The sequence below is a fragment of the Cardiocondyla obscurior genome, linkage group LG03, assembly GCF_019399895.1.
Source record: "Cardiocondyla obscurior isolate alpha-2009 linkage group LG03, Cobs3.1, whole genome shotgun sequence".
Lineage (NCBI taxonomy): Eukaryota > Metazoa > Arthropoda > Insecta > Hymenoptera > Formicidae > Cardiocondyla > Cardiocondyla obscurior.
In genome coordinates this window covers 8,203,994-8,220,890 of record NC_091866.1, presented here as the reverse complement: position 1 = coordinate 8,220,890, position 16,897 = coordinate 8,203,994, and the positions used below count along the sequence as shown (strand labels likewise).

Genomic DNA, 16,897 nt, shown 5'->3' with positions numbered 1-16,897 from the left:
TGTATTCCAGTCGCTGCGCGCGCGCGCGTTCCGTTTCTATCCGACCGGCTAAATTTTCCACGAGCGAATATTATGTGTTGCGTCCGAATGCGCTCTCTCGTACGCGGAAAAAGGGAATGTTCTCGCGACAAGAACATCTACGGCGTAACGCCACGGGTTTACGCGCGCGAAATCTACGCGGGAGCACGGTAAAATTGCGGAGAAAGGAGGCCGCAGAGGTTGCGCTAAAACCCATCCTGCCCCGGTTCCTCGTCGGGAATTTGAATTTCACCCAAGTGCCGGGCGCCGAGCTAGCTGCCGAAGTGGTCTCTCTCTCCCCCTACCGCGGAAACTTCATTAAATCCGCGAGCGTTGCCAATTAGTATAATGACGAGCCGCGCGGTGCAAAAAGTTGCGCGCGACGTGTTGTTAATTTTAACGACGCGTTGTTTCGATAACGCGCGAAACGTCGAAACGTCGCGTTCTATCAAGACAACGCGCGAATCTAACATCCCGGGGCCGTCTCGCGCGTATACGTGCTGTTTCGCGGACGAGCGGAAAAGCCGGCGCTCCGAACGTTAACGATCTCTGCGGCAACGCGCTCACCTACGTCGCGCGGTCGGCCGCGCGACCGGCGATGTTACGCCTCTCCTCGATGTCCGCTCGCTCGGAAGGAAACCCTTATATTAATTAGAGCAGTTAAGGGTAACTATCCCCTCACGGTATGTAATGTGCTTTGGCTGATTTGATCCCCTAACGGGATTACGCGCCGGGGTTTTGGCGCGCTCTCGCTGCAATCCCGTTCGTCCCGTGTGTTTTGCGCCCGTATACACGCGTGCACGTACGTGTGCATGTATCGGTCATACATGCACCGACATTGGCTTTCGGCTTCTACTATTTGGTACGAGATCAGCGACGCACATTGCTTCGAGAATTCGAAATTATTCCTCTAAACTGAAGGCACCCGATTTCGAAATCGTCACGTTTACGCTTACCGCTTCAAACGGAATATGGATGCATTATGTGTGGACAGACGCACAACGGATTATGTGTCCGAGAAAGCTCTCTACGCGAATTATCGGACTTGGCAGGAAAGAGAAGAAAATTCATAAGGACTCGAACGCGATTAATTATACGAAAATCTTGCGCGTTATATTTAAAATACATAAAAATGTAATATTTCTTGTATCGCGCTATCAATTGAAATTGACGAGAGAGAAGTAAAAGTCTAACAGAATAAGCGCGATTTCTTGGTTTCATTCAAAGTCGGTAACGCCTTGATGGAACTTTTAATAGAAAAATAACCCCCGTTACTCTCGAGAGAATTTTATCCCTCACATCCCGATCTAAGGGGTGTTGCGCTACGTCGCACTGAGGAGAGAGTGACCCCTGTGAAACTACCCCATCCAGTTCAGGGATGCTGGATGGTCCAGCATAAGCTCTACGACTGAATCTTGATCTCTAGGAGAAGGTCAGAAGGTTGTCAACGGTTTTTGGTCAACGGTTACACGGTTTTTTTTATTATTATATGCGCGAGACACGTCTCAAAGCGAGATACCTATCGTCATTCTAGCGACGTCAAGCGATTTATTTCTCAAGATATACAAATTAATTTTATGTCGCGCACGATTCTGATTACAATTTTTAATAGTTTAAGTTAAAAAAAAATTAAAAAAAGAAAAAAAACGAGTTTACGCTTTTAAAAGATGAAACATTGAGAAAAAAACTACCAATTACGTTTTGGTTTAAAATATATCGCGCAAATTTATATATTTTATAAAAATTGACGCATGCACAAGAAAAATCTGATTTATAAATATCATCTCTTTAAAGAAATACGAGATCTATCTTAGTTCGTCGCGAGATGGAGGAAAGCTTTTGAATTTTGAACACTTCTCCGAGCCCCAGAGGCAAGCAGTCATGATTGGTATCGACATGGCTCTCTTTTCCCTCTTTCTCCGTTTGGTCTTTGCCCCAAAGTGGCGAGTATATTGTGGCACAATACATTCGTCTCGTCGACTATCTACTTCGTATTGCTAACCTGCCTCCAGCCTCTCCCGTTTCCCTTGAAGTAACACAAGAACTCCCGAGACTCTTGTGTCTAGTCGTAGTAAGTATCGTTTATTCGACTAATTAAGCCGATATATCGGCGAGAGCACGCGAAGACGTGTAATGTGTTTTCGACATCTATTTCCAGCCAAGCCAAACGCAGTTTCCGACGGTAAAAACAGAAATGTATCCCGATACGCGAGTGATAGAAGACGCGATGTCGCATCAAAAACCTTTTCAAATACCATTCTCAATTTACGCAAATCTGTAAGTTTCTCTAATAATTCTATAAGATTTAAAATATTTAAACATGTATAATGTGTTACGTTACGCGTATAATTGTCGCGTAAATATCGAACATTGTAACAATTGCCTAATTCAAAAAATTATTTTAAAAAATTAATTTTCTGCAAAAAATTAAAAACAAAATCAAATTAAAGAGAGAGAGAGAGAGAGAACAGGGTGAGAAATCATTAACGCCAAAGAGAATTCTGCACTACGGTGCAGGATTATTCTCCCACCAGCAAGAAAGTACGAAACGATACTCCTGGCTCAACCGAGGCTCGTGATTAGCGAGCTAGAAATTAATTAACACTGCAGGCCGTCCTGCGTCATCGCGTAATTGCCAGCGCCACGATGTGTTTGTTAGAGCATAAAGTACGGAAGGGCCGCCCTGCGGGAGTGGCGGCCAAGGGTAAATGCGAGGGTGACGGAAAGGAAGAAGGGGGCCGAGACTATACGGAAAAATCGATATAATCTTCCATCTGCTAATAATAGAGGCTTAGCGCGATCCATTCATCTGCGGTGGGACTCGCGCGAACGAGTCCAACATGTTTGCGCTTTCGCATTACATGCCGATTGAATTCGCGGTGTAACGCGATATCTCCCGGATAACAATATTAACGTTTATTTTAATTGTTACAGTTACGCATAATGACGGTAATAAAATGGTAATATGATAACAATTTGTAAGTAATTGATACGTTTATAATACATATATAACATATCATTGTGCAGAATGCGTCTGCCTCCCCCTCCCCCTCCGATTAAAAAGAGCGTGCAAAAAAACGTATCAAGAGAAATAACTTCTGATCGAATTTAACGTTCGAAAGATAAAAGAAACTATTCTTTTATAATACATAAATATGAATATGATAATTTTTCAGCTCACAAACTCGCAATAATCTTTTCCATGCATGTTGAACCAAAACCATAAAATGTATCTTTTAAAAATGTTACGTCGAGTTAAAGATTAGCGCTGTTAAAAGACTGACTGCGACTAGAGCGGCTTATCAGCTGGCGAAAGCGACCAATACGATTTTATATACTTAATTATTTTATCGTAACGAGGCAATGTCAAACAATAAGTGATTTTCCACCGCGAGGCGCGATCGTCTGGAATATTAATACCACCTGGTTAAGGAGACGATTTATCTCGGGGACGACGACGACAGCAACATACTTGCGCAACCATAAGCGAGTTGAAGTGAAGTAATTTAGACAGAGTTAGCTCCCAGAGAGCTTTCGCGAGTTGTAAAGTTGGATATCCGTCGGACGTTTCCCGATAATTGTTTATCGTAAAAACGTTGACGGTACAGGCTGCACAATACATCTACTCTTTACGGCGTTATTTAACAAGCGGTTTTCGAGGTAGCACTTTTCGCCCGGAGAAGCGATCCAAAAAGTACACACCGAGCTTCCGGCAGCGCTTAATTGCGAGCAGCTTCGTCAAATTAAAAAAACCCAATGTCGCGGACGCGACCGTCTATTCCTTGTATTAAATGCCACGTACACACGCGCGCGGAGCATCCGGGCCGCGAGTCATTAGCGCGTAATCATGTCGCGTGGGGTGAAGTGTTGCGAAACTGTTTCAAACGCAATTGCAAAGGTCCCTTTAAATCGCACTAAAACGCCCGCCTCAAACCGCTAAGTATTATTTTTTCATAGACGCCGTTCTACATTATTTCGGTAATAAGAAGACAACCTTTCAGAGATTTCGGAATCTTTTCTAAGTTTTTAATGATTTTCGGGGCAGGGTAAGCAGCGACGTTTTTTTTATCGGACAGTAATGCGTGGAGTTAAAATATCTATACGTTTAAAAAAATGTAAGCTTGAAAATACAATATACACAGTCTTTTTTTTACCCCAGGTCTTTGAAAATGCTACGAGAGTGGAAAGTTAAAAGTGGAAGGCTACAACTGCCGCGCGAGCTATTTTTTATTCGGTAATGACACAGAGATTCCGAACGCGCCGCATGTTCGCGACATCAGGAACCCCGTGATAGGGCCTCTTGTTGCGATTCCGATCACATTTTCCAGACATACGCGTCCCGCCGTACCCCCCTTCACCCTATCGCCGCCCGCCCTCTTACGAGACTTCGGCGATCCGATCGATCGACCGCCTTCGGCGTTGCCGGGCAGGCAAGACGGCGGAAGAGGGCATCGCGTGTCTCTTAGCTCTCCTCCCCCGAAAAAGGGCTTAATCCCGAGTATTCCGCGGGTGAGGACTCGACAGGTCAGAATGACCCGATTGGAAGATAGCTATAACGATAACAGAAAGAGCACGAAGGAGGAAAGAGCCCGTCCGGGCAGAACCAGTCTTCTTTCTCGAACCCGCCGGACCGGATGCTGTATCCCCGAGGTGATTCTCTCGGTCGAACTGAACGGGAAGGAAACGAGAGGGGAGGGGCGAGGAGAAAGAGCCCTCCGGAAAGCTAAGGAAGAAGAGAGCGAAGAAAAGACTCCTTAATTCGCGGTCGGCCCGACCCGGGGCCTCGGATTCGTTTGCATCGCGGGACCTGGTGGTATTTAAGCCCGAGCGGGATGCGAGATCGCGGCCATGATATCCTCCTCCCGCCCCACGCCACTTCTCGCCGAGTGCGAAAGAGAAAGAGAGAGCGAGAGCGTAATGGAGCGACGCGAGACAGGAGTGAAAAGAGAGAAAGAAAGAGCCGGCGGGAAGATCCGGAGGATGAGGCGGCAACGGAAGAGGAGGCAGAGAAAGAGGACCGATAGAACGGAGAGAGAGTTACAAACGAGAGCCCGTCAGCCAAGCGCGAATTAATTCAACGCACAGCTCTCCTTTCCTCCCACGACCTTCATTTACCCTGCTCCCTCGACCGACATCGTCGCCCTGTCGCTTTCCCCGTAACTCTGCCCTGAAAGATGCGAAAGGGTACGACAGAAGAAAAAGAGAGAGGCAGATCGAGATAAAGAAAAAAAAGAAGGAAAGAAAAAGAAAGAAAAAGAGGTAATAGAGGCAAAAGGAAAGACGGAAGATAGCGTAAAAAGGAAGTGCGCGGTGAGTCGGAGGAGTAGCACAGGTGAGATGCCAACGTCCAGATGCAAACAAAAGAAATTACGACGATATGACGATCCTCGAAAACGGCGTTAAAAAGTGAGATCCCGCAGTCGCGCTGTTCGAAAGGCGGGAACAGTTTTCTCATTCTATGCAGAAATGCTGCGTTGAACTATATTCAGATCGACAGCCTTAATTCACGGTATCGCATGTAATTGTACACATACATAATTATCGAGAAAAATATATTTAATGCACTTGACGACTTATCTTAATTATTTTATTCTATCTCTTTAATTCTCCGCGCAAAAGGTTAAAACGTTTCTTCATTGCTTAAATAAAATATATATGGCAAAGTAATGCCTTTACGCTTTTTTTTTTGTCAATTAATAATTTGAGGCTTCGCGAGAGAACGAAAATGTTAGCTTGACCATGGAAAAAAAAAATAAGTTTAAAATTTAGAATATCTTTTCTCTTTGGAAAATCGAAATCGCGTTCGCGACGTCGCGATAGTGCTCGTTCGCAAAAGGCATTGAATAAGAGAAACGATGTGCTAATCGGCTCGTTTACAGTCACGTGCACGCCCATCGTCCGGCGGTGACGTTCGATTTGCATCGGCCACTTAACGGGTGTACATAATACATCCGCGCCCGTCGGCGCCCGTCGATTTCCCCCGTCCCACCCGTATCTACTCACCCTTTACAGGGCAAATCGGCCCGTCTCTGTTTTTTTCCCTCGCGTGCTTTTTTTCTCCTGTGCTTTTTCTCCCCCCGCCCTCTGTATTTTTCGCTCCCATCCCTAACTTCTTTCCCTCCGCGCACTCTCTATCCGTCATCTCGCCTTTTCCCCTCTTCAAGGCTCCTCCGTTCCCTGTTTCGTATCTCTCTCCGGATAACGCTCTCCCTCACTTGCGTCGACCCTCACACGAACCCCCTCGAGAGAGAGAGCATTTCTACCCTACCGCGGCGGCTCTGGACGGTGGCGGCGGCGACAAGGGGGAGGAAAAGCGAGTCGCAGAGCCAAGGACGGGGGCGAGTATGGCGGAGGCCAGAGGGCAAGGGTGAGAGAGCCGGGAGCCCTACCTTAACAAGTAACAAGGGTGGAGAATTAATGAGAGAGGGCGCTCGGGCGGACACTTGTGGCTACCGTCCGACCCCGGCTATCAAACCGAGGTACCACCGACCCACGAAAAACCCTCGAATTTAACTCACCTTCTCCCGCCGACTTCTCTAGTGGTTCAGGAGAAAAACGAGAAAAAAAAGAAAAAAAAATATATATATACATATATATATATATGTATTCCGTTCTCGGCCTCGCGGTGAAATTTTTGGGGAACGATATAACGAATCGCCGACACGTGTACGCGCCGCACAGGAGGAAGTTACGAGGAGGCTCCGTACGAGACCCAGGTTCCCGGTCGTTCGCTTTCGGAATTTTAAAGGGGATTATTCGCCCGTACGTATTTTAAAATTTTTAGAGAAGCCGGTTTTCCCATGCGCGCCAAAAACGGGAGCATGATATTACGGAATGATATTACCGCGAAACGAATTGTAACCGACAGATGTTGGCCCATCGATTATAAAAATTTCATTGTAACCGGATGCTCCGTATGTTTGCTCGCGTGAAACATAATTGCACGGATATAATTCGCATCGCGTTTGAGATCGTACTAAATAACGTTACACGTACAACTGTTAGTAAATAATATTGATATAGAATAATGATCCAGAATCTAATTCAAAGTTCTCGTTCCGCGTTGGCAGATTTGACAAAGCCAAGTTTCTCCTCGCCTTAGCACAAAGGGAACAAAGCTTGCGCGAATAAATATTACACAGATATAGACGAATTTCTCTGAAGATACGAGCCGTCGTTCATTCGGCGCGCGTTCGAAAGAGACGCGGATTTCGCAGCTTCGTCAGGGAAAATACGCCAACCGGTGAATAAACTTACGCGCACACGTCGACGATGTCCGCCGTCGGCAGCGTCGCGGCGCGTAACGTGAATTTTAATTAAAGCAATTAAGCGTGCGTCCATAGCTAGTCGCATTAACCAAAACGCGCGAGCCGGCTCGGTTCAAAAACGCGACAGCGATGTGTCACACGAAAGGGTGGACATCTGGCCTATCTGCACCGTTCCCTCGACCACCCTCCGGCCCCCTGCCCGCTCTGCCGCCGTACCCCCCACGCTAATTTCTACTTACCCGCATAGTGGCGGCCGTGCCTTTATTTTAATTAACACTCAGTGGATTAGTCACCCCGGCATGCCGGCTCGAAGCTGTTTTCGCGACCCTCCGACTGGCAAATACCGAGGGTAAAATTGGAGCATTTTTATTTAAGCACGATTACCGACTGTGGTTAGATTAATTGCAGCCTTCCCGTTATAAGAAACATATGACCATGTATATTAAAAAAAAATTAAAAAAGAAAGAAACATCTTTGTATAATTGAAGGTAATTTTTTGATAGAATCGCACGTACTGCTATTGGAATCGTGGAGTTATTCTATTTTTTATTCACATATGAGAATTGATCCTGCGACGCGACGTTATTGTTCGATTATGAAAAGAAAAATAAATGCCGAAATAAATTTTAATTAAGATAATTATCAACGACGTTCGAGTGACTGTTAATTAATAAAGTAAGTATCGGATTGTTAAAATAATATCTAAGCTCTCGCGTATGGAAACCTTTTCAATTAATTGCTTCTCGAAGTAGCGAAATTGAAGAAACAAAGGGAAGAAATCGAAAAACCGGGTGGAAGCGTTACGACGATGAAATGGGGGTGCAAAACTGGATGCCGATGTGGAGAACGGACGACGAACGTCGGTGGGCCCGAGAGCTCGCTCGTATCGTATCGTAAAAATCGAATGTTTCCACGGTGTAGGCGAGAGCGACTGAGAGAGGAAGAAAAGGGGAGAAGAAAAAGGGAACGGAGTACGACGGAGGCACCTTTACGTTCGTAGACGTGACTCCAACGCCGGCTGCGGAAATATATGGGGCCGTAACGGTCGCCGCTGCCACGGGAACCTCGAGCGAAGGAACTAAACGAGGAACTGAAGTAGCGGCTGAAAAAGGACGGAAGACGGCGACGACGACGATGGGAGGACGGGAGTTCGGGACGGAGGGAAACGAGAGCGTCGAGAAGAACGCGAGGCTGACTCTTCTGGTAAAAGCTGAAACGAGAAGGGAAGGAAGAAAGAAAGAAAGAACGAAAGAAAGAGAGAGACAGAGAGCTAAAAATAAAAAAAGGGAGAAAGAGGGAAAGCGGCAGTTACGGAAGCGTCAGAGGGACGGAAAAACCGCTCGCGATGTGTGCGAGGAAGAGCGAGAAGGAAAAACAAGAGGGCCGGGAACGAAACTGAACGTGGATCTACCCTCCGCTTCCATCACCAACGCCACCGACGCCTCGCTGCTTGTCCGTTGGCTCACGGGACCCTCCTAGCTGGCTCTGCGACAACCCTCGCGACCCGGTTATTTGCATACGCTGACCTCCTTTACCGATTTCCATGGCCAAACACAAGCTTTCCGCGGACCACGGGATTTTATTCTCGTCGACTGCCACCGGCCGTTCAATGACCGTCTATATAGATCGACACTTAGCTCCGCCGCGATATTATCTCGAGAACGACGAAAAAGTTCAAGACACGGAATTTTTATATAAAGATAGAGACTACAGAGCGCGCGCGTCAATACATTTGGACATTATAATAAATTATTATATTAATTTTGTTGGAATAATTATGTACTCACTCGTTATGTGATCTACGTTCGACATCCTTCCTCGACGTCCTCCCTCGACGTCCTTCCTCGACATCCTTCCTCGACGTTCTTTCTCGACATCCTTCCTCGACGTCCTTTCTCGACATCCTTCCTCGTCTCCTTTCGTGGCACTTTCCTGGATTATCTTGACGTGTTGTATCACTCGAGAGACGAACAACCAAAAAAACGACGGCGGGTTATCGCGGCGATTTTTTACAATTAACACTAAGAAACGCGCCGAACGATCACTTGTATGCATTTGCACTCTTGATATTCGTAGCGCCGCTTTCGACAGGTCCTTGCTCGAGTCGTCCTCGACCTCGAGATAAGAAGCTGGCCACGATGTGAATCAATGTCTAATAGTCACTTTATAATTCTTCAATCGATTCCTTGTCGGCGGAACAAACGATGCCGAAAACAAGCGGCGAATGGAACGGTTCGCGATGCGATATGTTCTCCGCGCACTTTATCTTCCTCAAAGTCTCTCAAAAATCTTTTGTCCGAAACGGAATGAAAATCACGGCCGCGACGAAGAAGACGAACGAGGTGTAGATCCCGCGCTCCGACAATGGCGGTTACCGGAATCCGTTGATGGAGGTAGGTGAAGCGGGTCGTAAATGCGAGACGCGACGCGACGCGATTTAGATCGGAAGCTCCGCGCGCCGGTCGCGGCTAATATCAGGTCGGACGCTCCGTGCGCCTCCCGCGACGTAACCTTACTTTTCCAAAGTACTTTTTCGGGACACGAATTAAAGCGGAAAACAACGAGTAGAATGATGCGAGCACAGAGAATGATTGCCCGTTCCCGAGTCGACCGTGTCGACACTTATTCGTGTGCGATACTTTCTATCCGCGGTCCGAAAATACGCGTAGTTGCGGAGCGATTAAGAGTACATCCTCGCGCCCGAGTTACCGCAACTAGACTGAAGTGACCGTTAGAGATTTCGGCCCTTGGAGGAAGCGAGAGGTACTCTGCGAAAAAAGTGAGACAATCGATATGCCCGATCGTTGATTGGCCCGGCTCGATCATCGATTGGCTGCTTGGCTCTTGCGAGGATGGACAGCCGAGTCCGCGTGGATTCTCGGAAAAGATCCGCGACGCGAACCGAGCGCGAGCGCGACGAAAAAAAAAGATAAACAGACGGCCAACTGCCACTTCGTCGCCGAACTCGACGTTCAACTGTCGAAAGAGAAAGCGATGTTTTAAGTAGCCAGTTCGAAAGACCATAAATCTTATTTACGACTCTTCGAGAGTGACAGATTTCTTAGAGCTGACTAAATAATCGTTTCTAACAAAATCGTCCCGTCTATCGCTGTAAAATTAAAGAAATGTACGGGACGAGCAGTAATACGTCAGCGTTATGCATAATATACCTCGATCACATTATATTCGCTCATCAACGGTCCATTATTATAAAATTCGCACTTTTATCGAGCCGCGCCCGCGGGCTAATAATTTCGTCAGGCCGTCGGCGCATCAGCAGCTTCCATTTATTTACGGGATGCGCGCAGCGAGGCCGACGAATGGTGAAATGTTTTATGCGCGCGCGGTGAGGAGGAGTCTCGTTCAGAATCAGGCCGAGCCCGCCGGTGCACGCTCATTGTCCCGTACGAACAATGAGTTACCGGCGCAGCGCCTTTATCGTCGCGGCGCCGCAAGACGCTCCGTAACGAGACGGCGCGATGGGAATACGAGATTGTCGCGTGCGTTTCAGCCGCGTGTCTCCGCACACGCACGCGGTACGCACCCGCACACGTATGCGTGAAGCGGCGCAATACAGTCGGCTTTTTGGCAGCCTCGCGATACCTCATATTCGAACCTCGCCCCTACGCCGACGGGGAAAATCGTCGTAAGCTGGAATACTCGCGACAATAAAGGAACCGAACGTATACGCACGCGGTTAGGGACTATTGCCTGGCGTATTGCGTAACACACGCGAGGCACATATGTGCTGCGTGACGCTTATAGCACACACACGTAACGCTTAAACATCCGTCTGCGTTTTCGTTATGAATGAACTCTGTCAAAATAAAAATCACGACCGGCACCTCTCGAATCGGGATTAATCTCTCAACAAGAGAGTTTGAAAGAAGTTTTTCCTCGCGTAATTTATTTGAGATTGAGAGCAGCTCGAAAAGAATTGACCGACGGCTACTGTTAACTTCTGTATTGCCTATTTATTATAATTATGCATTAATTCTTACGAGGTTTTCTCCGTTTTCAAAATACGCCGTTTGCGGTCTAGATCGGTACGAGGATGTTGCAATTAATATTTTATTCCGTCTCGATGCAACGCACGTCGATTGACGCCGCTGAATTAATTGATATTTGAAAGTTCGGTGAAAGTGTATGTACAAGAAAGAGAAAGACTTTGGCCGTGCAAAGAGAAAAATTCTTCTAATAAAATGTTAATTTTTATTTATATACGAAAACGTTCTCCCATCGCGTGGCTTTTTGTTTAAAATCGCGGTGAAAATTCTATCTGAAAATCCAGCGCAATTTTTTATGCGTGAGACTATCTTACTATTTGGTTTGGGAGCAAAGAAAAAAATGCAACAGTTCACGTGAGAACGAAAATATAACAACCGCAGAATTGATGATTGCGACGCGGAATTAATGTAAGTCAATTCTTTATAGAGTCGTAATGAGAATCTCAGGAGATGAGAAGCAAGATCTTAGCGTTACACGATAATTTAAAAAACCTAATTGTGTATACGACTTTTTAAGAGGGAAGAAGATTCACGGAAACCCAATTCAACATCAACTTTAATATTCGATATTAATGTGCGTTGTTTATTCAGCATTCTACTAAGATTATGGATTTCGCGCTGTTTTAGCTTTCTGAAAGGAGCCGGATTTTACTCTTTGTCGTTTTATTTATCCCAGGCGGCAAAACATTTATTAATATTGCAACGATGCGCCGAGTAAATAGATAATTATAATGCAAGAATAACTGCACTCACCGTTTTCCGCATCAGAGTTGTCCGGATTGTCCCTTCGTGCCAACTGCTGCTCCCTCGAGTTGGCCGACCCATTCGCCTCCCACACCGCTCGATCGAGAAAAAAAAAACGCGGTTAATTACCGCCACGCACATCGATTAATAACGCGATTCGTTCGCGCGGCACTTGACTCGGCACTCCCGACGCGTTTCCACGCACGTTTAACATAGCACTTTCAGCATATAGAAAACACCACAATACTTTTACACCGACGATTGAATATCGGAACCGAAAAAAATTGAATTTTATTTTTAGATCTTTTTTTAATCCTAGTCTTAGAGCATAATTCAACAGTGATCGATGCTCAACTGCGGTGATTAAATTTTTTTATCTACTTGAGAAAAGAATAACAAAGAGAGATAGCGAAAGGGAAAAAGAAATCAATCAATATAAAATATATTTTTTTGGTTATGATCTTCTCTATCGTGGACTTGTGTGAGATTTTCTAAAAAACATTACATGCTGTCATCTAACGTCACTCGAACGTGTGGTTGATGATTCGAGCACGTTAGTAATACACATTTATCTAACGATGTCTTCTCTACGGATAAATTCTTTTATTCATGCGATAAGAGATCTTGTACCATCGGTTCACACTCGCACTAGATGCCTCCACCGTTTCTCTCAGCTGTTGGAATTCTTGGTCCTTCCACGCCGAGCAATCATCAAGTTATTAATATTACTGATTAGAGTGAAGCAGAATTAAGTTAGAGCCTTAATCATGGATATGAAACAGTTCTGCCACAAGTTACCTAAAGTGGTAAGTTATTTTGCCATCTAAGAGTCAACATTTATGATTCTTATTGTTAGAAAATGAATACTTTTATTTTGCACTTTGTAATCATATATATTCTTATTTATCAAATATTTTTTACTAAACAGGAACTTCACGCACATTTAAATGGTTCATTAAGTGTGAATACATTGCAAAAATTATCTAGAATGAAATGCTCAGATACTGTCTGTGATCAAGTTTTGGATACTACAAATTTCTCATCTTTAAGTGAGTATGTAGAATTCTTTTATCTGTTTTTTTTTTTCTTATTTTTTTACAACTTATATTATAAAAATACACATTGTTTAATATAAAATACATTGTACAATATTCATATTTTAGATGTTTCAAAATATTTGACATAGCCCATGCACTGACAATTACACCAGAAGCTGTATTTGTTGCAACTTGTGATGTGATAAAAGACTTTCACAGTGACAACGTGATTTATTTAGAATTGCGAAGTACACCTCGTGCTGTAAAAAATTCAATGACAAAAACAGAATATCTTGAGGCTATAATAAAAGCTATACAGTAAGTAAACATTTGATATATATGTACATATGTATATTTATGTGTATATGTATATTTGTAATTTTTTCTTTATCTTTAACCAATCTGGTGCATATACAGAACATCCAAATCTGAAATTCCACAAATTCTTGTAAAATTGCTAATATCAATCGATCGTAAGCAAGGTTATGAGTCTGCAGAAGAAAATATAAATCTTGCTATGCAGTTTATAAAGAAATATCCAGAATATGTTGTGGGTATTGATCTGAGTGGCGATCCATCAGCAGGTTATTCATTTCTAAAGTTATTAGAAATGTCTAGAAAAATAGGCCTTAAAATTGCAGCCCACTGTGCAGAGGTAAATTATTTTTTTAATGAGAGTAACTATCTATACATACTATGCAGTATATTGATAAATATAGGTCCCAGATGAAGTGGAAACAATTGATATTTTAAACTTTAAACCTGACCGATTGGGGCATTGTACTTGTATTCATCCTAATTTACAAGGTTCTCAAGAATTATTTGATACATTATTGAAATCTAAAATTCCTGTTGGTAAGAAATTTCTGATAATTTTTTTTAAAGTCAAATAATTTAATGAGTAATTATATACTTTGCTTTTTTTTTTTTTTATAGAATTATGCTTAACATCAAACATTAAATGTAAAACAGTATCAAATTATATGTGCCATCAATTTAAATATCTATACGAAGCTGGACATCCCATAACTATTGGAGTAAGTATAGAAAAATAGCATACACTAAAACTTAATTAAGAAAGTAATATAACTTTTTTTTTAGACTGACGATAAAGGAGTTTTCAACACGTGCTTATCAAAGGAATTGGAGATATTAAACTCTGTTTTTAACATTAACAAAAAACAACTTAAGGAATTATCTATGCTATCTGTACAATATAGTTTTGCAAGTACGGAAGAAAAGGCAAAGTTAACAGCAATTATTGAAAATTTTGATAGGTAAGATTTAGTTAATAATGGCATTATCGTATTTAATAGCATTTATTGTAGCTGTTTTTACTTAAAATGCTTTATTAATCTTTTTAAATATCTATAATACTTTCTTATACGATTCTATACCGCTATTATATTGTTTTACTATTTAACGTTTTATTATTTCGACTTTAGTTTAGAATAATTATTTTATTATTTTAAAATAAACTTTAAATTTCTGCATCAGGACTATCTAGCATACGTTTGATTCTTTTAAATCTAGCTAAAGCGTTTCCAGGTTCACTCTGTAACCCTCCAAAGGCTTCTTTGTACTCTTTTTCTAAACGGGGACTCAATTCTTGAAAACTGTCAGTGAGAGCTTCTAAAGAATCGGAATGTTTTGCTGCAAAGCTTCGTTCTTCTTCATCATTCTTTGCTTCGCTGTCGGGTAAAGATACCTGAAGTTGTGATAGGTTTTGTAGTTTATTTTACATTTTTATATTATATTTATTTAGACTTATTAGATTTTATTCACAGAAAACAAGACGATAAAAAGTATTAATATTAAATTTAAGCAACTGCTATACTTTTACCTTTCTGTTATCTGTATAAAAATTAGAATTTGACTTGGGATTCACGAACAATATATTATTAGATTTAACAGCTGTCCGTTTGGATGGCAACGTATAGCATCTCGATTGTCTTTTTTTTGCTTCATGTTGATTATTCACCAAGAAAACTTGCCTGCTAGGTGCACGTTTTTTTTTACAAAGAACTTTTGAAGTAGTCGGTCTAAAAGATTTGTCAACTACAAATCGTTTGTTCAAATTTTTATTCTTTAAAGTGTTTAACTTGTCCATCTTGATAGGCTGCTTGGCAGGTGGCTTTTTACACTTTTTTGTTTTTAATGATTTTGTCTTCTCGTTTGTGTTGGAAAACTTAACTGCGTCGTTAGCGATCTCACGAGTGAATCTTTTGGAGATAATTTGACGCTTTTCAATCGGTTCCTCTTTGAAATTCGGTCTTTCATTTTCCTCGTATTCTTGATCCTGCAACTCATCATATCTCGCATTGTCGTCCTCGATATCTTTTATTTGTTGTTGTGCCTTAATGTCTCGTTGAATCTCCTCCTTAAGTGCATCGATCTTCCGTTGTATCGCCTCTTCTACACGATTCTCGTATTCTGCATTTGATTCAACTCTATCCGACGAAGTATTTTTGTTTATTGGTTCTTCCATCTTGGAGGAATAATTTAACTTTGAGATTTTATCTTTTAATTCAGAATCTTTTATCTTGGCCGCACTGTCAAACGCTGATGCTTTGTTAAGATTTTTTAATTTCATATTATTTGTCAGAGTTTTCGAGTGTTCTAAGATTTCCGGAGAATAATCTTCTATTTCCTCATAATCCTCTGAGTCATTTAAGACTTCCCGCTTTGCATCATCTTTTGCTTCATAATCATCATACAAGCTAGATTCCCCGTCTTCATCTGCATATGAAATTTTACGTTTCTCTTTTGTATTCTCTTGATATATATCTTTCTCTTCAGAATCATAATCTTCTTTCTTTTCATTTCCCAAATTTATTTGTTTCATGTAATTACTGTCTTCGTTTAACTTTGTTTCAGCAACGGAAGTCTCCCGTTTCATTCTGGAAAGGTGTAATTTCTCAAACATTGTAAAATATAAAATAATATTTTATAAACAGAAAATAACACGATGTGATAAGTGAAAAGTATAAAATCTCGTTGAATTCAAGAACAATTCAAGAAAATTGCGTTCTATCCATACCTGCAAGTATCATTGCGGATTTCCACACGACCAATCGACGATTGTAATATTGCGTGCAAGATGAAAACGCAGATGCAATTGTGTAATCGACTTGTCATACTGTGGCTTGAGAGTTTCCGCAGCACATCGCGAAAGCGTCTTGATATTACAATCACATTAATATGTAATTAAGAAATTTAATTTTATACGATTTGTCAAATCCAACTGCTGTGAAATAGTATACAGAGAGACTTATCGTATCGAATGCGTTTTGCGATTAGGCGATTTTCTTATATCTTCTCGCATAATTTTTATTTGCATCTACCTGAAACAGCATTTTTCTTTCTTAGTTATAATAATTGCACGTTACTTTAATTAATAATCAACAATTAACGCGTACAAAAAAATATATTATTTTTTGTTAGTGTCATATCAGTGGTCATTGTTTAATATTGCATTCATTACGTCAAATTAATAATACATATAAGTTTGTGTGGATTGTTTGGGACATGACATATGTTAGATTAGATATTTAAAACGAATTTTCCAACTGCGTGGCGTTTTCGATATTTTTCCTTCACAAAAAGATTTTTTATTAAAAAACTGGTATTTGGTAAATAAAATTTGTTTCTTCCTCTGCGTACAGCGCGTATCGTATAGTTAATAATAGTAAATACTATTTCTTGGTTTTTTTTTTGCTTTTTTCTTTTTCATGTAAGATAATCGGATATATGTAAATTTGTTAAGCATTGCCCCGAACGTGGGCACATCAATACCTCCGAGAGGATGCGCGACGGGAGGGAA

At 42.2% G+C, this 16,897-nt stretch overlaps 2 protein-coding genes across 3 annotated transcripts; one reads left to right on the top strand and one right to left on the bottom strand.

Annotated features, from left to right (window-relative positions):
• The first annotated feature begins 12,423 nt into the window (after nucleotides 1-12,423).
• On the top strand, nucleotides 12,424-16,087 carry Ada (N6-Methyl-AMP deaminase). 2 transcript variants are annotated; one of them, XM_070675171.1, is made up of 8 exons: nucleotides 12,424-12,843; nucleotides 12,966-13,090; nucleotides 13,201-13,392; nucleotides 13,492-13,729; nucleotides 13,794-13,929; nucleotides 14,011-14,111; nucleotides 14,176-14,351; nucleotides 14,623-15,158. In XM_070675171.1, the coding sequence occupies exons 1-8, from the start codon at nucleotides 12,805-12,807 to the stop codon at nucleotides 14,633-14,635; spliced, it is 1,020 nt and encodes a 339-aa protein (XP_070531272.1). In that variant the 5' UTR covers nucleotides 12,424-12,804; the 3' UTR covers nucleotides 14,636-15,158. The 2 variants fall into 2 exon arrangements, with proteins under 2 accessions (XP_070531272.1, XP_070531271.1); XM_070675170.1 differs by lacking the exon at nucleotides 14,623-15,158 and adding an exon at nucleotides 15,952-16,087 and having other exon boundaries at nucleotides 12,427-12,843.
• Nucleotides 14,394-16,247, bottom strand: LOC139113759 (uncharacterized protein PF3D7_1120000). The gene is made up of 3 exons (XM_070675155.1): nucleotides 16,115-16,247; nucleotides 14,918-15,974; nucleotides 14,394-14,782 (listed from the first exon to the last, which is right to left on the bottom strand). The coding sequence occupies exons 1-3, from the start codon at nucleotides 16,210-16,212 to the stop codon at nucleotides 14,555-14,557; spliced, it is 1,383 nt and encodes a 460-aa protein (XP_070531256.1). The 5' UTR covers nucleotides 16,213-16,247; the 3' UTR covers nucleotides 14,394-14,554.
• Nucleotides 16,248-16,897: the final 650 nt, after the last annotated feature.